Raw genomic sequence first — 24,427 nt, 5'->3', positions numbered from 1 at the left:
CAAAAACTCTTTGACGGCATTAATGAAAGTTGTATCAAATTAAACCTCTATTAAACTTATGTAATCCAAAATATAATGCAAGATGGAAGGATATAGAGAAGAATCTACTTTAAACCAAATCAATTAGACTTCAGATTTAAAACTTGGACAAATAAAGGAATGACTACACTTTACTCACTTACAAAAAAAGGCACATTTGAAAGACTTTCGGACTCTCAGGGCGTATTCACACCAGGAAAGTCCTTTAATTCACTTTCTTTGGTCCGGACCAAAATACAATGTATCTTTTTTGGTTTGGTGCGGTTCCTTTTCACATTGCAATTTTCGCAAGAGTCCCAGGATTTAACAACAAAACCCACATGTGTGCAAAGACCGTTCAATCATTGGACAAAATGGTCTGGGGCGGGGTAACACGGTAAAATACGGAAAGTAAACAATCATGGAGCTCCAGCGTGCTGCACTCGTTGTGCAGCACGCTGCAAGACAGTTACGAGTGTTTGGAGGAAATTTGGAGCATCAGAGGCTTTTGATGCAATGTCGATTTTATGACAACATGTTTACCATTTCGCAACATCAAAGACATTTTAAAAGAACCGTCTCCTCACTGCTCCATATGTTGAACCTCGACTCGTGTTAGCCTGACGGTCCGACGACATGCTACTAAACTTTCTACTATGCTAACCAAAACAATATTTCTCATAATGCATGTGGCTACGGAAGCCTGTGACGTGTAAAAAGGTGTGTGATTTCAGAGCTGGTTCGAACCACGGTGCGGTCGCTTTCACACATCAACCCGAACCTCACCATGGTTCGTTTGGAAGCGAACCGAGACCACCTCTCCGGCGAGGTCTCGGACCGGCTGCTTGCTCCGCGCCAGAGTTCGCTGGTTTGTAATCACGCCAGCCCAAAAGCTCCGCACAAGGGACTTTTTTGGTTTAGTCCGAACCAAACAGGGCAGGTGTGAATACGCCCTCAGAAACAGGATTTTTACAGATATTTGCAACTACGTGACTATTTCAACAAATGTTATAGGAATCACCCTATAGACCTGGAGGATACAATACTGAATGAATTCCTAAGGTCATACTCTAAGGTCTTGTCTTTAGACTATATTAGACATAAATGGGAAAAAGAAGGACATCTTGAGAAGACTGGCACAAGTACTGGGAACTACATTGGAAATGCACTAAAGCACACACATGGAGGGAGTTCACTTGGAAGTGTTTATTATTATTATTATAATTATTATCAATATTTTAAATGTCCCTGGTCACCCCTGCCATTTGAACATATTGTATTAGTAAATTCCTACAGGTTCAATTTCCCAAGTGAAGGTTAGCATTCACAAACCTAGAGGTATCCACCTATGATACATCCCTGTTCTACATGCTACGGTTCTATTGTTCATTTTATCGTTATTAATCCCCCCCACCCCTCCCTAACACCTCATTCCTAACAATCATTATAAAACATGCACTGGTTTGTAAACATGCAATGACAGGTATAGAGAAAGAGGAATGTACAGTAGTCTGTGTTGTTGTTTTTTTCAGCACTGTCACTATACTGTGGTATGAGTTTTTTGGGGGGTTTTTGTTTTTTTTTGTTTTTTTCCCCCCTGTTCTTGTTTTGTTCTGTTATCTGTACATAATTGACCTGGTCATTAAGGATGTTCTCCATAGCATTATTCTATGTTTTCCTATTGTGCATATAGATAAGTTTAAAAAAGGGGATAGGAAAAAGAGGTCCTAAGTTTAAAGAGTAGACTCTATTTATATACAATGTTCTTGCCTTTATTGTGATAAAAAGTCTCCAAATGTTAATACGCTTATGATTGTATGCTATACCTCTGACAATAAAAAAAAGAAAAGAAAAAAAAAGAAAGTTGTATCAAATGATTTCTTTGTCCAAAAAACATGAAAACGCTTTCCAGAGGTGGCAACACCAGCATGCTGGCTCTGACTATTTCCTGGAGAACTTGCGGTATTGTATGAATCATTTGTGCCGCATGCCGACAGTGTTTTTGGACTCCCGGCCTCTCGTTACAACTCAAGGCAACACCGTCCCATCATAAACAAAATACTTTTTTTTTTCATGTTAAGTTTTTCCAGCATAATCTGAAAGTGTTGAGTTGAGTTGTAAATCAACAGCTGGTTAAAATTAACTGTGGAGAAATTCCACACTGGAGTCCCAGTGGAGTCGCACCTGGGCGTCAGCTACAGAGCTGCCCGGGTGTGTGTGTGTGTGTGGGGGGGGGGGGGGGGGGGGTGTCTGTGTGCGTGTGTGAGTGTGTGTGTGTGTGTGTGTGTGTGTGTGTGTGTGTGTGTGTGTGTGTGTGTGTGTTTACCTGCGTCTGTCGGACAGACTCTCCTCTGTCTCATTGGACACCACCACGTGGGTGGAGCCGCCTTGGCTCTCCTCGTGCATCACCTCGATCTGCCCCCCCCCCCCCCAATTACACACAAACACACACACACACACACACACACACACAAACACACACACACACGTTAGACACATGACTCCAGTGGAAACTGGGCAGAGACCACTAGCAGAATCAAACTCAACTTCAGGTCCTCACAACCCTCAGCAGTCAGGTCAGTGAGAAGATACGGTGCCTTTATGTGGTGATCAATTATCAATTTGATCTAATTTTAATTTTTATTATTTTAATTGCAAATGATACATCACTCTGAGCGTGCACACAGTAAGTGCACCACTAGGAGGCCTCACTGAGCCATGGTGACCTGCCTAAACTAGCAATAATAAATCTCAGTCAAAGGCCATTATTCCAAATTCCTTCTTCCTGAGAAGGTTCCTTCAAAAAAATTGTTCCTTCAGGTCCCTTCAGCAAAGCTTCCTTGAGGTTCGTTCAGAGAAGATTCCTCAGGTTCCACTTCCACTCCAGCTTCACCTTGATGCCTCCTCTGGCCTTGCGAATGTTCCTCCTCTTGTTTGGATCTTCGACCGACTGCTTCCCACCGCTGTTTCCGGAGTGATCCGAGGCTTTCCGTGCCAGAGCTGAGGAGCAGAGTGGGAGAAGCTCATTGGTTCCACTTGTTTCGAAACATTGTGTTCTCAAGGGTGACGTGACTCACGCTGCTGCTGCTGCTGCTGTTGCAGCGGCTGTTGCTGGCCTCCAGCTGTACGGCCCGAGTTCTTCAGCGTGGGTCTTTTGGGCGAGGACTCAGGCCGCGGCGCCACCGGCTGCACCGGCCGGGTTTGCTTGGCCGACAGCCTCTTCAGGCTGACGTGTCGCTTCTCAAACATCTCCTGCACGTCCTCCAGGCGCTTTAGGGCCTTGAGCACGGCGGCCCGGAGGTCTGGGGACAGGACCACCTCGTGCTGGTTGTGCAGGTTCCTCAGCTCCATCAGCTGGTTCTTCTGGGCCGACTCACGGAAGCTCTCGATGTCGCTCAGCGCCGACTCGGCACCTTCCTGCGACTGGCACTTGTCCACGGCCTGCGAGGCCAGCAGGTAGATGCCCGACTCGCACCACTGGTTCACCTGCACACAGCAACACAACTCTGAACAAAAACAAAAAGGATAACACAAAAACCCTGGGACCAGACTTCACTTTACAACATTTACAGTAAGTATGATACAACTACAACAGCACAAACTTTCAATGCAGGAATTTGTTTGAAATCAGGGATTATTTTACTTTTATAAGATGAAATCAGTTTGTGTTGTTAATGTCATTTATTTAAAAATAATATATAATTATCATAAAATAAGTTAATAACAAAATAAATAATGTATTAATTCAGGTCAACTGACTTCAACGATGGCTCCATAAGGGGGCAGTGTTTTTACAGGATCCTGCAACCAAACCAACTCCTCCTGTACATATACATATATATATATATAAATATATATATATACATATATATATATATATATATATATATGTATACATAAAGGGTGTCAAAGTTAACGTGTTATTAACGCGTTAACCCAACGCCGCTTTATCGGCGACAATCTTTCTATCGCGCGATTAACGCACACGGTGCTTTTTGAACATTTGGCCGCTCCGTAGATTGTGGAAACAGGAAATGAATTGACTCAGCACACAGTCACACGCTTGCAGCCGGCTTGTAAACACAACTGAATGACACAAACCTGTGCATCTTTTGTTTTGTTAGTAGTAATTGTCATTGCTCCAACACGAATAAACATGCTGCATTTGCAGAAAGCAAGTATTTGCCTACTCCCATGTTGATATGATTATTAAAAAAAATGGAAAAATATCAGTTTACGGTAGATTTAGAGCAGATAAAAAAAATATGCGATTAATTTGCGATTAATCGTCAGTTAACTATGGAAAACCATGCGATTAATCGGATTAATTTTTTTAATCGACTGACAGCTCTAATATATATATATATTTATATATATGTATATATATATATATATATATACACATATATATATATATATATATATATATCTACTGTATATATATATATATATGTGCATATATATATTTATATATATATATATATGCACATATACAACTTTCTATGTTACCAACAGTGCTCTGTGTCAGTGGTCACTGGTTTACTGAAGTAGCATTCACAAAGCGGGATGATTGTTGACAATATTCACCACGTTTTTGCTGAAAAAAATGGCTTCTCAGCGTGATTGGGGTATACTGTCTGTAAGTGTGAATTTATATGGCTTCATGCTGTCCTCTACCGACGTTTTTAGACAGGGTAAACACAGTCCACATTTACTCGATGGGCGACGTCTTTCCTCGTCTCTTACCGTAGTCAGTGAAGCCAGGCGCTTCGTACGCTTTGTCATATTTTCTGCTCTGATCTTTATATAAAGCGCTTTGAGATGCCATTGGTTGTGATTTAGCGCTGTACAAATAAAGTTTTATTGTTTTTATTATTATCTTTCGGGAGACTTTCGTTTGTCTCATTATGTCCGTCTATATCTACCTTTCTTTTCATCACCGTTAAATATCTATTCATGTTGTCACAAGGGTTTGTTCACTGCACTTGATATCTCCCGCTCTATGCTCGGTGCATAAAAACCATGGAACATGAAAACATTGAGCTAATAGCTACTCCCTGCGCATACTCTGACAATATGAGCGCCACTGGCATCTATTGTAGTGAATGTCCAATTCCACTTTATTCTAGTACGGCAAGAAAGAATGTTCCCCAGGGCCACACGAGCCTGCCCTGGTATTACACCCAAGGCTGGCGCGCCCCACTATTTGAGACATGTATCGTTACATCGTGTAACAAATTGTTAAGCATTGATTTTGCAGGACACACAAAACAATTCAATAATTTAAATTATTTATTTACTAGACGAAAAAAAAAAAAAAAAAAAAGTGAGTCCCGAGACTCCACCAGGTGAGAACCAATGCTGTCAACGTTAATACAGGTAAATATGAAACAAACGGGCCTTGACCACCAGGGGGTGCCCTCACCTTGTCGATGCCGACGTGTAAAGCCAGAGACTTGGACAGGACATCCGTCTTCTTCTTGGCGCCGTTGCTGAAGTCGTCGCAGACCCTCCGCAGCTCAACACACTTGGGCCGGATGGAGTCCACAGCATAGTGGTTGCTCTGGATCAGCTGCTCGCCATGCAGGGCGTGGAGCTGGGCCTTCTCCAGCGTGGCCTGCAGAGGAGAAGAAAAAAAATATAACCCATATCAGCAACTCAGCGGACGAGCTGAGGTGTCCTGAGGGGGAGGATGGGCTGACCTGAGCCTTCTCCTCCAGCGACTTGAGCTCCTTCAGCAGGTGCTCCACTCGGGCCACACAGTCTCCGACATTTGATAGGTTGCTGAGGTCCTCCGTCAAACCGTCGAGAGACACTTTGACCTGGAGAGCAGAACAAGTGAATGAAGATTCCAAGAAAAATCTATTTTTTGTTCAAACTGAACCTACGTTGACCATTAGGCAGAAAATAATCTGTTTTTTTCAATTGAATTCACAACTTTTTTGGCTGACCCCTGGATAACCCCTTGTGTTGGGACCCACCTCCCTGAAGTCCTGCTCAAAGTGCCGCAGCTGCAGGCACTGCTCCAGCTTCAGCTGGTGCTTGGACCAGAACTGCTCAAAGGCGTTTTCCGTCTCATCCAGCTGGGCCAGGAGCCTGAAAACGCAGGGTTACACACATCAAGGTCGCTGAAGGTCAACATGCGTCACGCACTGAGGAGCAACGGCCCCTCACCTCTCCACCGTAGTCTGATTCTCCAGCTCGTCTGGACTCAGCTGGTGCTCTTCTGACCTGCTGGCCTGCTCCTTGATGCAGCCCAGCAGGGTGGTGCCCTGCTTCAGCGCCAGCTTCAGCTCATCCTGGTGTAGATAAACATCACCCAATGAGCTGCTGAGCATCATTCTGTTGTCATCATCATGCTCACACACAAAAAAAACGCAGGTTCATGGAATTTCTTAACTTTAAAACCCTAATTTTCATTTAAAAGAAAAAAACCTTCATGACAAACATAACATTTTAAATGAGATAGAAATGTGATTTTTTTTTTTTGTGTCACCCTCTAGTGTTTGGATACATGTACAGCTTCGCCGGTATTTAGTACAAGCAATAAATACTTAAAAAGTATCAGTATTTATCTTAGGAGGCAGAGTCAAACTGATAAATCTGCTGGAGGTAAATCTGGGCTCTGATCCCTGCAACTGTGTACGCCACCTTCAGGCCGTTGTGCTTGTCCGTGTGCTCCATCAGCAGGTCCTTGGTGCATTGCACGTCGTTGGGCAGCTCTGTCTCGGCCAGGTCCGATCCAAACTTCTGCAGCATCTGAGCCGTGGTCTTGACCGTCAAGGCAAAGTTCTCGATGGCCTGGTTGGAGGAAGTGCTTGGTTACACACACACTCACACACACACACACCAACATTGTGTTTGTGTGTGTGTGTGTGTGTGTGTGTGTGTGTGGACTCACTGTGCGGTGGTGGATCCACTGGCTGTGGCAGTACTCCAGGCTGCCTCCCAGCTCCCGGGTCAGCTGACCTTTGTCCACGTAGCCATGGAGATCTGACAGCGAGTTCAGCATCACAATCTGCACAAAACGGTCAAATCTGTTTTTTCTAGGTCAATTCATCAGGTTTAACACACACACACACACACACACACACACACACACACACACACACACACATAGTTTACATTTAGGTGTGTCTCCATCCACTTCACTGCCTGTGGAGCCGGTTGCACCTATCAGACACGACTGGATGGATGGATGGATGGATGGATGGATGGATGGATGGACTTTCTGTCCACAACGTGGAGTGCATGCACCAGCAGATCAACTCTGCTGGAGTGCGGTGGAGGAAAGCATGCTTACCGGTACCTTCATTTTAAAGTCGTCCCTGTGCAGCTTGATTCCAATGTCGGCAATGGCCTTCTGAAAGAACCGGCACGGCCTCAGGACCAGGACCAGCTGCAGGTTCCCAGGAAAAGCCCCCTGCAGGAGAGGTGAGAGTTGAGTAGTTCTTGTGAATTATGTTGCGACACTTCAGAGCTTTGCGTTCTTCAGCTTTTTAATTTGATTGATGTGATCATGTGTATACATACACATGTATACTGTATATATATGCACACACACACACACACACACACACACACACACACACACACACACACACACACACACACACACACACACACGTATGTATATATGATGACATGTTCAGCAATACATTAAAGTTCTTGTCGTTACAAGTATATCTTCCGGACGCAAAGGGAGGAGATATTTTCCCCTCATGCCTCTACTTGATCTGCTTTCATCACAATCCAGTTCTGGAGTTCTGGGGGTCCTAACTTGCATTCTGCTCGACTTGATTTGATTTTTGTCGGGTGGAACTTACCGCGATCCTGGACAGGGAGGCCTTCACCGCGCTCCATTTGTCCTTCCGCCGGTCGATGATGATGACAAAGCCGATGCTGGCGGCGTCCAGGCTGGAAGGAGGAGAGAACAGTGAGGGAGACAACCAGCGATTGTCTATCAGTCGGGTGAATTCAAAGGCAGAGGTCGGTGGTCTGAGCAGCGTATTCTACCTGGGGATGCTGGTCAGGTAGGTGACCACGCTGAGGAAGTCTTCGTCGGGCACTTCGCTGAAGGATGAGTACTCTGGGAAGGTGATGATGGGGGCGCCGTCCTTTCCTCGGCCTCCTGGAAAACAGAGAGACAACCAGGCACAATATTCACGCTGGATGACTGTCTGACCACAAGATGGGGACCATAAGCTAAAAAGTTTTTAGCTTTACAACTTTGTTCCGTGACCTGCGACTGGTTGACCATCAAAGTTCCTGTAAAACCAATTCCTTAAAAAAAAATATATAAATAAATAAATAAATAATAATAAAGTTTTCTCAGAGTTACACATTTAAAATTGCAATACGTTCATGGAAACCTAAAACATAGTGATATATACTGTATATAAGGCTGCAAGTAGACAAGCTGTACTTGCTAATATTAACTAAAATTATGCTGGATACAACAACCCAAAATCCGGATATTCGCCTCCTGTTCCTAGAACTGTTGCCATGTCGTATTTCTCAGAGCAGCTATCAGTGACGGACCAGCCTCAGGCGCACAATTCTACTAGATTACATAAATTAAACAACTTCTAATACGTCCGTGGTGCTATCACATAAGACTTCTTGTTTGGATTGGTTCAGTCTAATCAAGATAAAAAGAAAAATTAAACCTCTTAAAAAAAACATTTTGGCAAAGTTGTGTGTTGGTGGTCCGTCACTGATAGCGGTCTCCTCGGAAACACACCATGGTGAGTTCCGGCAACCGAATGCGGTCCTTCGGATTTTAGGTTATACTCAACAAGTTTTTTGTAGGGCTGTCGAAATTATCCTTTAAAAAAATAAAGAATAAATAAATAAAAATAAATAAATAAATAGCGATTAACACCTGTTTCACAGCGATTAACGCCTGTTTCACAGCGATCGTTTCGGCGTCTGGTTTATTTTGTGCACGAGCCACAAGCGATCCGCTTCAAAGCTGGACAGTAAATTACTCAAAGAAACACAAGATAATCTGGTTAATTTTCAAAATAAAAGCAATTTTCAAACTAAAATACTGCGATTGACAAATCGCAAGGATTTAATTTGAGGTTCTGTTTTTGTTTTGTGTTTTTTTGGAGAGTACCTGGACAGTTAAAGTATGTAATCATTTTCCAGTTAAAATAAAAATAGAATATTTCCTCAAAGGAATTATTATTGGACTTGTCCTGGGTGTCACCCTGCCTTCGCCCTATGACAGCTCGGATATGCTCCAGCAGACCCCTGTGACCCTGAGCTCGGGAAGAAGCGGGTATGGAAAATGAACGAATGAATGAATGAATGAATGAATGAATTATTATTGTCCTCTCTAAAAAAATTCCAAGAGTATAAGAAACACTATAAATATCTTGTTAAATTACATATAAAGCATATAGGAAAAAATTGCACTTCATTTGCAATTAATCGTGAGTTAATTCAGGACACTGCGTTTCATGCCGTTTCCATTTGTTTTTTGAAGTTGATTTGGCTTCTCGCTGTTTTTAAATTCTTAGTTATGTTTTCTCTGGATTTTTTTTTTTTTTTTTGCCACAAGCGAGTCTATCTTTACCACAGACTGTGGTCAGAAGACTGAATCTGTATATTTCACATTTTTGCTGGAGAATAGTCTCTAGCCACTGTTTTGTATGATTTCAGTCATACCGCAAAAGCAGCATATGGGATTCTCTGAGCACCAGGCCGGAAAAGTTCCACTGTAGCCAAAGGATTTAAAAAAAAGAAAAAACGAAAGAAAGAACGAGAGAAAGAAAGAAACATTCAGCTAAAAAAAAGAAACCCTCTTAGAAGTCAGTATGAGTGGGTTGCTGTCTACTGTGAGAGTGCAGAAGAGGATCATCATAACAGCCGTAAAAAGTGAGAAATCATCGAAACACGTTATGAAGTTGATGAGGCCTCGACACTTCCTGTCCTTCACTGTTGTTTGTCACCAATATAAACTAGAGGTCCATGACAACCACCAACACATTTCCTGAGTGAACACACACACACACACACACACACACACACACACACCTGACAGCAGGGCAAACTGCCGGTGGAGCTGCTCGATGATGTCCATGGCCAGCAGAGGCCGGATCTCCTGCTGCATGATCTCATCTGGAGGGAGAGAGGGAGGGAGAGTTCAGGCCAGAGTCTGAAGTCACAAAGACACAACAGAATCACATAGAACTGTTCGATTGATCCACGCAGTTTGTGGTTAGACAACTTTAAAAAAAAAAAAAAAAAGCATCACAGCGTTAGTGAGGTGGAAAAGAAAGTAAATGTCTTCCTCTTCTTCTTCTGCCGCATTATCTGGAGTCAGGTCGTGGGGGCAGCAGCCTCAGCAGAGACACCCAGACTTCCCTGTCAGATTTTCTTTTTGTGACTGTCAGCTTTGGAGGACAGCTATTTTATTTTATTATTATTGTTATTATTTATCATTAATATGAATATTTTGTTATTTGTTGGGATGGATGTCTGTTAAGCTCTTTGTAAATTGACTTCATTTGGGCAAAGGGGCAGGTAATTATTATAAAATTATTATTCTTTCTGCTCCATTTCATTTGGGAGTTGGGAATGTTTGTGTTAGTGTCTAATTGTTTTGTTTTAAATAAATGAATGACATAAAAATTAAAATAATAAATGATAAATAAATAATAATGTTTAGATATTTAGTTTCCACAATTTCACTCAGATTTTCTTGTTGAGAAACAAGATAATAAAATAATTCAAAATAATAATAAAAAAAAAATCTAACAGAGTTTTGTTTTTTGTTTTTTCCCCGAGGAGCCCGACTATAAAGTTTGAAACCCATCGCCGGACGTGAAGCCCAGAGAACCAACTGGTGCTGCAGCTGAAGGAGCCAGTCAGTATCATCGGTTCCACCTGAAGGTGTTTCTAGGTTTCTGGGAGGTGCCTTTTATAAAAAAGAGAGAAGTACGTATCAGTGGCGGCAGAATTATGTTGTTGTTTTTTTAATTTCCCTCCTGAGGGGTCAGAATCTGAAGATAGGAGTCTCAGGATCCAGGAAACGTTCAAGAGCACCCAATTGTCGGCATTGGTCACACAACCAGAGCCACTCGAGTCGTTTCCAGTGTGGAGCATTGTCTGAACTTCAAAGTGGAGGAGAGGCTCAATCAGTGATCAGTGATGAACGAGCTGCTGTTCCTGAGCCGTTTTTAGAAGCCCGGCATTAAGGCCTGAAGGGAGTTGTTGACACGCCGCAGCATCTCAGAACGAAGAAACAGAGAGCGTTCCACGCAGCTGCTGTTGGGTTCTACCACAACAAGGAGTGTGCATATGTGTGACAACTTTCAATTTTCCAACACACAAGGACACAGAGTTCACACTTGACTCTTCCAACTCCGACTGTGACATCACACAGCCAGAATTAACTCACACTCTCCCTCTCCCTCACACCTTCGTTTCACCTTCATCCACCGGTTCCCGGTACAAGAGGATTAAGCAGCATGAGGCATCACACACACGCGCGCACACACACACACACACACACACACACACACACACACACACACCACGGTGTCTCTCTAAGCTCAGTGGCAAAGGAAGGAGAAAAGAGGCCACGTGTGTTTTTAGCCCATGGTAGAAGTTTTTCTTGCGCCAGTTAGCAGAAAGTCAACACAATGTGTTGCGGTGAACAACAACGGGACCACCAAACTCCAACGCACAAGAGTCGAATGAGGAAATAGTTGCTGGTGTGAATAACAACACAGACTGGAAATACTGGTGCAGTGGAAAAAAGAAAGATGTGTGTGTGTGTCTGTGTGTCTGTGTGTGTGTGTGTGTGTGTGTGTGTGTGTGTGTGCGTGCGCGCATGTGTGTGTGTGCATAGCTGGCGACACTCGTCTTTTAAACACAGAACACAGATGTGGATGTGAGTCGTCCAGAAAAAAACACTAATCCTAGTGATCTAGCTGCACTGACACACACACACACACACACACATAGACATCCTGTCCTATGTCACACAGCAGCAGCAGTAACATACTAACACACACAAACACACCCACAGAGGGAGAGAGTAAGAAAGAGAGAGAGAGAGGGAGAGACAGAGAGAGAGAGAGAGAGAGAGAGAGAGAGAGAGAGAGAGAGAGAGAGAGTGTGTTTTTCAGTCTGTTTTATGCGTCTGTGGTCATTTTTTCCAGCTGCAGTGCAGCAGCCCTGCGCAACCACAGTGAAGTTGGTTTGAGGTTAGGAACTTAACAAATACTCAGGATACAGGAATGTCTAAAACATTCATCTTCCTTTTTTTCCTCATCAAATTATGGTCTGCAGCTGCAGAGTGAGTTGAGCTCTGTCCAACCTGAGACCGACTTCGCTCTGTGTGTGCAGACTCAGGGATGAATGAGATTATTGGTGCAGAGTCAGAGAGGCAGGCGGCTTGTGGTCACATGTCTCATGTTATTACAAGTGTCACTTCCTGGTGGTGGTGGAGGCCCCGCCCCCTGAGAGCTGACATCAGCAGAGGAACGCAGTGCAGTCAGCACTTCCTGTGCGAAAACAAAACAAAACACACACACACACACACACACACACACACACACACACACACACACACACTGCAAACTACATCTGGTTTCTTTTCAGGCTAAGTGGCTATTTATGGTGCCGCCAATGTTTTTTAGAGAGGAAAAACAGAGTTAAGAAGCCCACAGTGAAATGTTCTGCACTTCTCATCTGGTCAGCAGCCCCTGTAAAAACACACTGCCTCGCCTGTAAACAGTCATTCTGTGTGTGTGTGTGTGGGTGTGTGTGTGTGAGTGTGTGTGTGTGCGCGCGCGCGTGTGTGTATGCCTGTGTGTGTGTGTGTGTGTGTGTGCCTTATTGTTCCCCAGGATGCCGAAGGAAACACGTGTGTCTTCCTCCTCCTCCTCCTCCCTGCTTGGCTCTTTCCACAGCCAAAAAGACCATCCTGACTGTACACACACATGATACACAATACATATGTACACACACACACACACACACACAGAACGAGGTGTGCGGCACATTGTGTTGGGTACAATGGCTGTGAAGGCGTGTGCGTCAGGAGCCACTTCCTGTCCGAGACATAAACATGGTGGCATTCCCAGGCAGTTATTGTGGAAACGTCCTCGCAAAGAAAAAATAAACTCCAAAAAAAACAACAACAACTACAGTATGAGTTTGACATGTGAGCAATAAAAGGAAAAAAAAAGACTGGCAAAGAAAGTAGATCGTAAAAGGTCAAGATTAGTGTGTTCCTTGCCAGATTTTTATTAATTCAGCAGAATTAAATGAAGCTCTAAAATCTCAGCTTGTCTAAAAAAAATCAATCAATCAATAAATAAATCTCTCATTTGTGTGCAACACGATGCATCACAATATCAGAACAAAGTCCTTGACCGCTGCTGCAGGTCTGCAGCAGGGGTCAGAGGTCACGTTTCAAACCCAGACTGCATGGCCGTAAATCCAGAGGGAGTGTCAGAGGGGTCAGAGAGGTCGCAGAGGTCGCAGAGGTCGATGGCCAAGACCGGAAAAGATGCATAGATAGATAGATAGGTAGATAGATACATAGATGGCCGGCTGTGTTGTTGCTTCTCAGGAGGAGGGGGGAGAAGTTTCCTTCTGGCTTCAGGAAAAGTGACGTCAGTGCGCAAAAACAATCAGAGGATGTCTAATGACAGGATCCACTGATAACAGAGCTGTGCACACACACACACACACAGTACACAAGTACAGTAGTGACTGCAGGGGTAGGGTAAAACTGCAAAGACAACGACCATCATTAACCTCCGACACTGTTTGTGTGTCTGTGTGTGTTAGAGAACATGTAGTGGTGCTCACGAAACATGCTCGTTCTTGACCTTGATCTCACACAGGTCAGGAATTCTGGGGGTTCTCCCCCCAATCCCCAAAGAGAAACAAACCCTCAGACTGATGTGGCAGCAAACAGAAAAAAAGAAGCCTTACAATTTTTGGCGGGAACCTCGACAGAAACAAAAGGAAAACAAAAGGAAAGGAAAAGTTCTGAAATAAAGACATTCATGCCTCCACCACCACGACCACCACCAAAGTCTATTGATGTCATTACCACATGGTCACATGATGCATCTGCCTGAAGCCCAACTTCAACAGAATCATCACAACAGATTTTTTTTGTTTCAAAAAAAATCACATCACCAAAGTGGTGAAGAAGCTTCTTGTGATTCCCTTGATGCACTGATGAAGAACCTACGTTGCCTTTGGTCCAACTCCGGCCCCTGGCATGCCTCCAGGAAAAGGTGGTAAGACTCCATCTCGGGCACAGAGATCCGTACAGTGGAGAAGCCTCGACCGTGACAGCCGCACCGGGGGCAGCGGGATGGGATCTGGTGATCCATTTGAGATCCACCTCGGACCCACTTTTGATCCACCTCAGATCCACCCCATCGCCACTTCAGATCCACCTCAGCTCTTTTTGCTTCCTGTCCAGCTCGAGCTCTGAGTTCCTTTGGCCTCCAGACTGTGGATGAAAGTGTCTTTTAAAGCTCCCACTGCTTCTGCTCTTCCTCCTGCTCTGTCATAATCCCTCTGAAGAGGCCAAAGCCTATTAGCCGAGCTGAGATATTTGTATACGTCCACTAACCCAACGACTAATGAGCTGCCCCCTGCAGGCAGAGAGGGATGTCACACTTTCCTCTCAGCTGAGGAAGAAAACCTGGGGCCTCATGTACAAAAACGAACATGGCGTTCATCCTAAAACCTGACGTACGTTCAAATCCAGAAAACTACATTAGACCAAACAAACCTGGATGTTCAGTCGTTTCGAATGCACAAATCCACTCACGAATCCCTTTGAACATCCCAGTCATCGTGGAATTGATCGCACATGAGTGCAAGCTCAAACATACGCACATCGATCGAAATTAACTTTGCAGATTGGAATTTGATTCATTGTTTTGAAACAAAGTAGACACTCAGAAAAAGATGTACATATCTCCACGACAGGGTTAATTAATGGGCTTCATCATATCTTCGTTCCCCGCTGCGCTATGTCTGTCTGCGGTGTCATCACCCATGTCGATTAAACAAAAGTATATTAGAATCAACATTACGTGCAAAATGCAAAATGCATTATTGGCTTCCATTGAGTCATTTTACACGTCACCAACATGGATCGCACTATAAATGCCACATCAGAGCGGCGGCAAAAATCAAGGTACTAAACATTCCGCTCATCTTTAATTGACATACTTAGGGCTACTAAACACACAAAGGAATTGGTAGCTTTTTAAAAGAAAATTCTGAATTTGTAGTCTTAACCAACAAAGAACAACCACTGTCTTATTTAAAATCGCAGGCAATAAATGACAGTCCGAAGAGATGTGACACGTGAAGTCAATGCGCGTGCAGCTTTTGTTATCATAAAGGCAACGGGCAACAACAAGCGTCCCTATTTTGATCAGAGACAAAATATTGCCAGAAAAATACGTGAAACTGCGTTAGAAATTTTCAGGCAGTAATATAAAATCAAATACAAATAAAACATAAAACCCCAAAAAAATCCTAAATAAGTTTGCCCATATATAAAACTCTTCACATAGTCTTTAGTTTTGTCTGGGGATTCATCGAAACAGTTAATTCACTGTTTAGTCACCAAAGAGTCAACCATCGAGCACCATGCCAGCTGGAGACCGGCTTCACTTAATCGTTCATTGAAGCAGCCCTCGCCGTAATATTAATAGCTACGTGCATGCACCACTGACGATCTACATTGATGGAATGAAATGAAAAAACGAAATGCTTACGGTTGACGTATTTTTTTTTATCGTGCGATGGCGCCAATGTCCGTGCAGTCGATAGCTCCGATTACGTTTGGAAATCAGCCTCTCGCTGCAAATTGTCCTTTAATGTCGGCCTGATCAACTGATGCAATAACACACAGCTGGCATGGTTGGACTGAGGGTCGACTGGCACCTGTGTGTCTGCCAACTCTCTTTGGAAGGTCCCTTTTGCAGTGACCCCAGCATGGTAAGCAGCTGTTGGCACCGTGTCGCACAGTGCTTTGAAGGGCTGCGGCTGAGAGCAGAGTCCTAAAAGAATCACCCTTCAGAACCTGACACGGCTCAGTGAAATCCGGATGGTCTCTTAAGATTCTTTGGTGGCGAACTGCTCTATTCACCTCGTCCTCCATAGCGCCCACGCTGCCGTTGTTAAAAGTTCTCTGTCTCCTTCAAAGCAGACCAATCATTTTTATTGTCAGTGGTAACAGTTGGTATCAGCTCTAAGCTTCCTATTGGTGGGAGGGTCCACACTGCATGAATGATGTAAGTGCAAACTGTCCGCACTGCAACATCCAGAATCCACTGCAACATCCATGCTGACACTGTTCACACTGCAACATCCACACTGACACCATTCACACTGTAACATTCACGCTAACACTGTTCACTGTGACAACCAGACTAACACTGTTCACACTGCAACAGGCAGAATCCACCGCAACATCCACAATGACACTGTTTCCACTGCAACATCCAGAATCCACCGCGACATCCACAATGAAACTGTTTCCACTGCAACATTCAGAATCTACAGCAACACTGTAACATCCTCACTGACACTTTTCACTGCGACATCCATACTGTTGCTGTTTCCACTGCAACATCCAGAATCCACCGTGATATCCACACTGACACTGTTCACATTGCAATAGCCAAACTAACACGGTTCGCACTGCAACATCTAGAATCCACCATAACATATACACTGACACTGTTTTCACTGCAACATCCAGAATCTACAGCAACATCCACACAAACTTTGTTTACACTGCAACATCCCCACTGACACCATTCACACTGTTAACATCCTCGCTGACACTTATCACTGCGACATCCACACAAACTCTGTCCACACACTGCAACGTCTATGCAAACACTGTTCAGACTTCAACATCCAGAATCCACTGCGACATCCATGCTGACAGTATTCACACCGCGACATCCACACGGACACTGTTTCCACTGCAACATCCACACTAGTACTGTTCACACTGCAACATCCACACTGATACTGTTCACACTGGCACTGTTTTGATTGCAACATCCACACTGACACACAGACACTGTTTCCAGTGTTTACAAGCCCCTCAGCAGCTTCCTGTCCGAGCTGGAGCTGTAGCGCTGTCTCTTTCTGTCTCATCACCTAAAAAACAGAACAGTTGAAACTAAACTCTGGATGCCAGGTGCTCTCTGATTTGGTCAAATATCCAGGTGTGAGTTGCTGACTTGTTAGAAGCTCACTCATGTCCAGGTCAGCTAACAGACAGACAGACAGACAGACAGGCGGGCAGGCGGGCAGGCAGGCAGGCAGACAGACAGACAGACTGAACGCCCACACTTTTTTCATGCTGTTTTTTCTACATTGTTTTTTTAACATCTCAGCTTTGAAAAAGTGCATTGAGGCAAATATCCACCTCCAGCTGACGGGTGAAGGTGAAGAAGGTTGGGATGCAGGTAAGGAGCCTTATGCAAATGCACACAGTGGATACGCTGCATCATACAGCACTTAATACAATTAAGAAATACAACACAGATGACACAGTTAACTGTGCTGTGTGTTAAGTGCATGCATGCTCTACTTTGATTTTCTACAGGCATTTTAGTGGTGCAATAGTGTAGTTTCCTAAGTTTGGGATCAATACAGTACATCTACCTATGGTATCTATCTTAACATGTACATGTACACAACAGATGATTTGGTTTCCATCCGCAACAGCTACAAGTTAACTGGTTTCATTGAGCTTGGCTCAGCAGCTTCCTGCACTGTCTGAGCCACGCTGTTAAATTTCTGTTAGTACAATTGGCAAAAAAAAAAAGACCACAATGCCATTGTTGTTGTTTTGTTTAAAACGTCAAACAATGTGAAACATCAACCAAACTTACATCAACCAACTTAAACCGGACGTGCAAATAGACAAAAAATAAAATAAAATAAAATAAATAAATAATAAAAAAAAAATATATATATATATATATATATAGGGGAAAATATCCTAAGAGAATTGTAAACCTCACACAAGGTCTCAACTTTTTTTTTGTCCAAACAACCAGACACGCAACCAAACAAACACACACACGCGCGCACACACACACATGCACATACACACACACACACACACACACACACACACACACACACACACAAAGACATACGCAAACACACAACCCTATAAAACAACACATGTTCTCCACTTACACATGACGGACCCCATCCTGCTGCTGCGGCTCTGAAAGCGTCCACACAGACACACAGACACACACACAAACACATACACACCCACACACACACAAGGCTCTGCTACCTCCTCCAAGGAAACATAATACAAACACACTGACACACACACACAGACACACACAAGGCAGGTCTAGTCCAGGAGCTCGACTCTTGGCTCTGTCGACTACTGGCAAGAGAGAAAGAGAGACACCCTCTTGAGCAAGCGAACAAGAGAGAGAGAGAGAGAGAAAGAGAGAGAGAGGAGGAGGTGGAGTGACGGAGACGGGGGAGTGTGTGTGTGTGTGTGTGTGTGTGTGCGTGCAGTCGTCCCAGCTCCCTTGTGACCAGCTGAGCAGCTACTTTCTTCTCTCTGTTGCCACAGTTGTACACAAATATCACAATTTTCCCATCAGGCAGTGGGAGAGGGGGTGGAGAAGCCCCCCATCCTTTCCTGCTTAGGACCACCAATCCAACACCACCACCACCACCAGAGAGAAGCTCCTGTGTGGTCAGAAGGTCAAGATATGAGAGTTTCTTCTCCTCACACTTCCTGCTTCTTCTTTTCCTTCTTCTTCTCAGGCGACTCAGACATTCCTCCTCCGGCCCCTCCTTCCATTTTCCACCCGTCTCTTTATACCAGCAGCACGTCCTGGAGTCAAAACAGCGGTGCCACTTAGACGCTGTATTTATTTGAAAGACAGGAGGCTGCTGGTCCCTCCTCCTGGCAAAAGGTTTCATGCTAATCATGCTAATAGAGTTGATGGTGTTTTAGATGGCTCCTCCCATTGCTGTGGTGGCCTACAGTCCAGTCAACTTCCACTCACTTCCTACCAGATCTTCACCGGCTGGCCTGTTAAATAAGTGCCGCAGGTTTAGGGGAAAAAAAAAAAGGTTCCAAAGGATTTTTCCTTGAGAAACGATTCAGTTCTTCCTTTTCCCTTCTCTTCCCCCTTCGACCTCTTCTTGCTCTTCCTCCGCTTCCTCCTCTTCCTCCTTTGACCTCTTCTTTCTCTTACTCCCTCCTACTCTTTCCCCTTCAATCCCACCTCTTCCTTCTCTTCCTCCTTCCAGCTCTTCCTTTTCTTCCTCTGCTTCCTCCTTCAACATCTTGTACCTCGTCCTTCTCTTCCTCCTCTTCCTTCTTCCTTCTCTTCCTCCTTCCACCTCTACCTTCTCTTCCTCCTTACACGTCTTCCTCCTCCTCCTGTCCCATGCTGCTGCTGCCGAGGCTGTTCCTGCGTCAGAAGTCCTGTTCGCTTTATATCAGAACTCCTCTGCAATAAATCAGCGTTATATCTTTTGTTTTTTCAAGTGCAGTGCTACGCCGTTCTGAGGAAGTGCAGACGTGCACAACACACACACACACACACACACACACACACACACACACACACACCTCGTTACATTACACATTTGCTCTGCTGTCTGGATGAGTGCAGCACTGTTAGCGCAATAGAAAAATGCAGACTTTCAAGTTTGCAACAAATCAAATCGGATCAAAAACAAAAAACAAATTTAAATGAGCCGTCAAAATGTTTTATGGGTTTTTTTGGGGGGGAATTTATTTGCTGCAGTTTCAAAAGCAGATGCCTACATACAGTATGATGATGGATTATTACAAGGGGAAGATCTCTCTGGATTCTGTGGATCAACAGCAGCTGCAGGGAGGTGAAGGTGGGGGATGAGGAGGAGGAGGAGGAGGAGGAGGCAGCTGGACCGTGGATGACATCACAGAGGGCCCTCGGCGACCTTGGCAGGACTGACCTTCTGCTGTTTGGAACCAGGAATCCTATCAGTGGTCATTCAGAGGGGACGAGTGGAAGTGATGCCATCAGTCCGACTCCCAAACTAAATAATTGACGAGCAACAAGCAGCAAACAGCTGCTGCTGCAACCACAGAGCTACTTCTGTGTTCTCCTTCTCTAAAAAACACTCAGATGAGTGGGTTCCTCTTCTGAAGGTGCACTGTTAACGAGGATTGGATGAGAAACCTTTTAGGAAAACAGTCTGCAGCCAAGCGAACCTAGTGGAGTAAAAAAAACTGAAAACTGCTGCCAACACCTTCAGTCTCTCTGTCGTCAGCTAGCCCTTCCACCAGCTCACTTGACCTTGGCTCGCTTAATCTTCCCAGGAATGGCCTTCTTAGAGACGACAACAAACCCTCTCAATGTAAAAAACAAAACACAAGAGGAAAAACTAGGCCAGACTGAAACCAAAGCGAGGCTGGACTGGGTTGGTCGACTTTGAGGTCAACTGGGAGGACAAATGTGTTCCAGAACCCCCCTCCCCATAATATATTATTACTTATATTACTTACTGCCTAATTTTATTTTTTGTTTTTTTTGTTTCATCTTGTTTTTATTTTTCACATTATGTTTTGTGTTCCCTGCGATGAACTGGCGACTTGTCCAGGGTGTCACCCTGCCTCCGCCCTAAGACAGGATAGGCTCCAGCAGACCCCCGTGACCCTGAATAGGAATAAGTGGGTATAGAAGATGAACGAATGAATGAATGTTTTGTGTTCGTAGGATGTTTTTTCTTCCTTCCTGTACTGTTTATCACCTACATGATGACATTGAGGTGTAGGGTCTCAGAATTAAATTGTGCGCACTGATTCATGTTTTTTCTTATGTTTTCACTGCATGCCGATTTAGACCAACAGAAACACTGCAACCAGTTTGTAAAGGTGTGGCTTTAAGGCTCCTCCCCCTTATTGACAGACAACTAGCTCTGGCTGGATGTCGTTATTCTCTGATGCAACGCGGCTGCTCAGTCCTGTCAGCAGCAACATCCTGCACATCTGGGAAAAATATGTTTACACCAGGTTGACATATTGCAGCTATCACCCTGTGTCTGGACACGCATGCGCGCGCCCATACACACACACACACACACACACACACACACACACACCCAAAGACACAGAGACACTTGTTTCTCACATGTGTGTGAGACATGTTTTCCAGTAGAAAAGGGGAAATTAAGGGAAAAAAGAGAAAATCTCATATCAAGTAATTCCTTTGAGATTTCCCAGTAATTCCGTTTACACCCAGTCAGTTGTGGCTGTCATGCTAATCCTCTTAGCCTCCTTCCATTAGCCTGCTCAAAGATTGCTGAGCCCATGTAACCCCTGTAACCCCCCTACCACCCAGCCCCCTATTTGGCTGCCAAAAGGCCCAATGTGTGAAACAGACTGGGATATTAGGTCAGGAAAGCCCCCCCGCCCTGACACCCCTTGACCGCCCACCACCCGCTCTTTGAAAGACATATTGTCTGCCGTCCATCCTCCACTAGCTTGTCTCCTCCAGCCTTTCTGACCTTTGTGACTGGGAGTTTCTGAGGGTCGTCGGTGGGGGTTTCCGGAACACACCCTCCTTTGATAGACCTCGAGTTTTGGAGACGCGTTCCAGCTAAGTGGTGGGAGAGTGGGGGGGGGGGGGTTACATGGGTTCAAGGGGAGCTTTAAATTGAACAAGAATACAATTGTCTGTTAGAGCAGCTTGTTTCCGCCCTGACGGAGGAGAACATTTCAGATGGAAACAGAGGAGCAGCAAGGAGGGGGAGGGGCCACGAGGTGGCTTGAACATCAGTGAATCATGCATGAATGGATAGGAGGAGGGGGGAAGGAGAGGGGGAAGGAGAGAAGGAGGGGGACGGGGAAAGGGAAGGTAGCCGTTACAGTAAATTGCACCCTGGACCTGCTGTGATGTCACCAGCCGCCCCAAAGGTGGAGTGAGTCATGTGGTCACATGCTTCTGGGTGAACAGGATGATGATGTCATCACAGGAGAGCTGAAGGAGATGTTTTAGAGTATAGAGATGTTGTTTGTGTGTGATGAAGAAACACTACCCGACTACCAGTAGCATGCTGCTGCACACCACCGACAAGGCGGCTGATGTTTTTGGAATTCCAAAGTCTGACTTTCAAACTGGGAGGAGTGAGCACCCTGCTGGTGAAAGAGCGGAACTATTTGACTCCCTCCAGTCAGGCTCTGTTAACTCCATCTGTCCACAACAGAGAAACCGAGGCAGTTTTCAACACCTCTAGAAAACACTGTGGCCAAGCTCAAGCGAGCTAAAATGATGCATCAAATAAAATATTTGATCATTTCAGGGCTGACGCAGAAAACAGAAGATTCACCCTTTATCCGAATATGACAAAACTCAAGCGGAAATAATGTATTTGTTCCCAATTGAAGTTGTCCCAAACCTTTTCGATAGATAGATAGATAGATAGATAGATAGATAGATAGATAGATAGATAGATGGCCGGATACAAAGACAGACAGACAGACAGACAAGTGCCTCATTTATCCCAATGGAAATTCAGTTTCTCAGCTGTACAATCACTCATCAGTCCATACAAAAGTGCATAGAGAGTAAAATAATGATGAAAATGAATGTTTTAAAAACAACCTTTTAAAAACTGGGGACTCGCTAAAGATGCCTGATGGCAAAATAACCTTGTGTTCTTAAACCAGGAAGATCGATTTCACCCTCTACGGCAGCTCAACATTAAGAAATGTTGCAAAAAAAAATAATAACATACAATAATATTAATATAATAATAAAATAATAATAAAAACAAAAAACAATTTATAATAATGAAGAGCCGTGAACGTAGAAAATCTCCCCAGAGGGAGGTCGGACAACTTCAGCTAGCTTATCTGGCAAATAACACCGTTAGCGGCATCATCCCGCATGGCTCAGCTCTGTTTCCACGGTAACGCCCCCCGTACACCACCCACCACCACCACCATTCTCCCACCCGCCCACCTCCGTTTCCCTCTGCATCCCAGTCAAACATCACTGTTGCCATCGGCCGAGCAGGAAGCGCAGACATGGAGGACGGCCGTGCGACACTCTCCAGCGTGGCACATTAACCTACTTCCTGAACCAACAAGCGACAACAGGCGGCAGGCACACGACCACGGAGAGAGAGAAGGAAGGACGGAAGAGAGCTGAGGAAGGGGCCAGGGGGGGAAGGATGGAGGAGAGAAGAGGAGAGAAGAGGAGAGAAGATTGATGGAGACGCAGGGGAAACCCGGGGGGAGACAACCAACGACCATGATGATGATAGACGGAGAAGACGGAGGAGAAAGACGTGGAAACATGTTTTATAGTTATAAAAAAAAATGCTGCTAACATGTTTATAGGATGCTCTAAATAGTAATAAAAAATAATAAAACAACAGCTGCCGCTTCAAACATCAGATTCAGTCACCCAACAGCACAACACTCAACAATCAGCTCGGTCGCTGCATCAGAATTCCCCCAGTGGTCCTGATGAGAGGACGGAGGCTCGTCCGCCATCGCATCTCCATCACCTCGTTCCTCCTCTCCCCACTACTCCTCCTCCCTTCTTCCCATTTCTTTCTTTCTTTTTTTCAGCCACACCAGCAGGAAGTAGCGGGACTCACCGACATGAGTGATGACACACTGCAGCCTCTGCAGCAGCTCCTGGACCGACATCTCGTCCTCTCTCAGCCAGCACAGCATCTCAGGGTGTGGGCTCGCATCCACCCTCCGCCCACTTCTCTCGCTCTCTCTTGCTCACCCGCTCTGCCTCTCTCACTCCGCCACCACACCTCCTTTCTTCACCCGCTTGGGCTCCGTAGTCCAATTTCCTACCACTTCTTCCTTCAAATTTTTTTATTTATTATTATTATTATTATTATTATTATTATTATTGGATATAAAATATGTCATCACAACATTTTGTCGTCGTTAAGAAAAGGCCTTTCACAGGGCGGTGATGATGAAGATACACGAGCGCTCCTGAGGCGGTATCAGTCAGCGGGAGGCTCAGGATGCTCGGAAATAAAATGATCACTTTTGATGCACAGACAAGACAGCAAACAGCCGGTGGGGGAAATTAATTAAATTAAAGTCAGCAGCCCAAAGTAAAAAAAAGTCAGACAGACGACCAGATGACAAAAAAAGCCTGTCAGTGTTCCATGTTGATTGACTCCAGAGAGACGGAAGATCATGACAAAAAAAAGAAAAGTCAAAGCAAGAAAAAAACAAACAAACAAAAAAAAAAAAGGCAATTCACTGATTGGTGAGTTATCTCCTCCTTTGTCCTTAATAAACCTCAATAAAGTGAGGGGAAAAATGATAATCCTCGAGGAAAACTGCATGAAAAATGGAGCTCGCTGATGA

At 44.6% G+C, this 24,427-nt stretch overlaps 1 protein-coding gene across 9 annotated transcripts in view; it reads right to left on the bottom strand.

Moving 5' to 3' along the window:
- The window catches only part of mcf2l2 (MCF.2 cell line derived transforming sequence-like 2), an 82,601-nt gene extending 58,716 nt beyond the window's left edge, over nt 1-23,885 (bottom strand). For 3 of the 9 annotated variants that reach the window (XM_076019255.1, XM_076019339.1, XM_076019507.1), the window contains exons 1-14: nt 23,686-23,883; nt 10,063-10,146; nt 8,035-8,149; nt 7,845-7,935; nt 7,322-7,441; nt 6,920-7,036; nt 6,670-6,819; nt 6,193-6,317; nt 6,000-6,114; nt 5,721-5,840; nt 5,444-5,635; nt 3,096-3,504; nt 2,912-3,018; nt 2,345-2,433 (exon numbers count right to left, since the gene is read on the bottom strand). In XM_076019255.1, the coding sequence (XP_075875370.1) occupies nt 2,345-2,433; nt 2,912-3,018; nt 3,096-3,504; nt 5,444-5,635; nt 5,721-5,840; nt 6,000-6,114; nt 6,193-6,317; nt 6,670-6,819; nt 6,920-7,036; nt 7,322-7,441; nt 7,845-7,935; nt 8,035-8,149; nt 10,063-10,146; nt 23,686-23,764 (1,913 nt within the window). In that variant the 5' untranslated portion in view covers nt 23,765-23,883. Of the gene's footprint in view, nt 1-2,344; nt 2,434-2,911; nt 3,019-3,095; nt 3,505-5,443; nt 5,636-5,720; nt 5,841-5,999; nt 6,115-6,192; nt 6,318-6,669; nt 6,820-6,919; nt 7,037-7,321; nt 7,442-7,844; nt 7,936-8,034; nt 8,150-10,062; nt 10,147-18,249; nt 18,457-23,685 lie in introns of those variants that run through there. The other 6 variants (XM_076018912.1, XM_076019001.1, XM_076019094.1 and 3 more) reach the window with 5 other exon arrangements.
- Nucleotides 23,886-24,427: the final 542 nt, after the last annotated feature.

This window comes from Nelusetta ayraudi, unplaced genomic scaffold, assembly GCF_046127955.1.
Source record: "Nelusetta ayraudi isolate G7.1 ecotype Tasmania unplaced genomic scaffold, CSIRO-AGI_Nayr_v1 ptg000001l, whole genome shotgun sequence".
Lineage (NCBI taxonomy): Eukaryota > Metazoa > Chordata > Actinopteri > Tetraodontiformes > Monacanthidae > Nelusetta > Nelusetta ayraudi.
The sequence above is the reverse complement of the archived record's forward strand: the minus strand, read 5'-3'. Positions and strand labels throughout refer to the sequence as shown.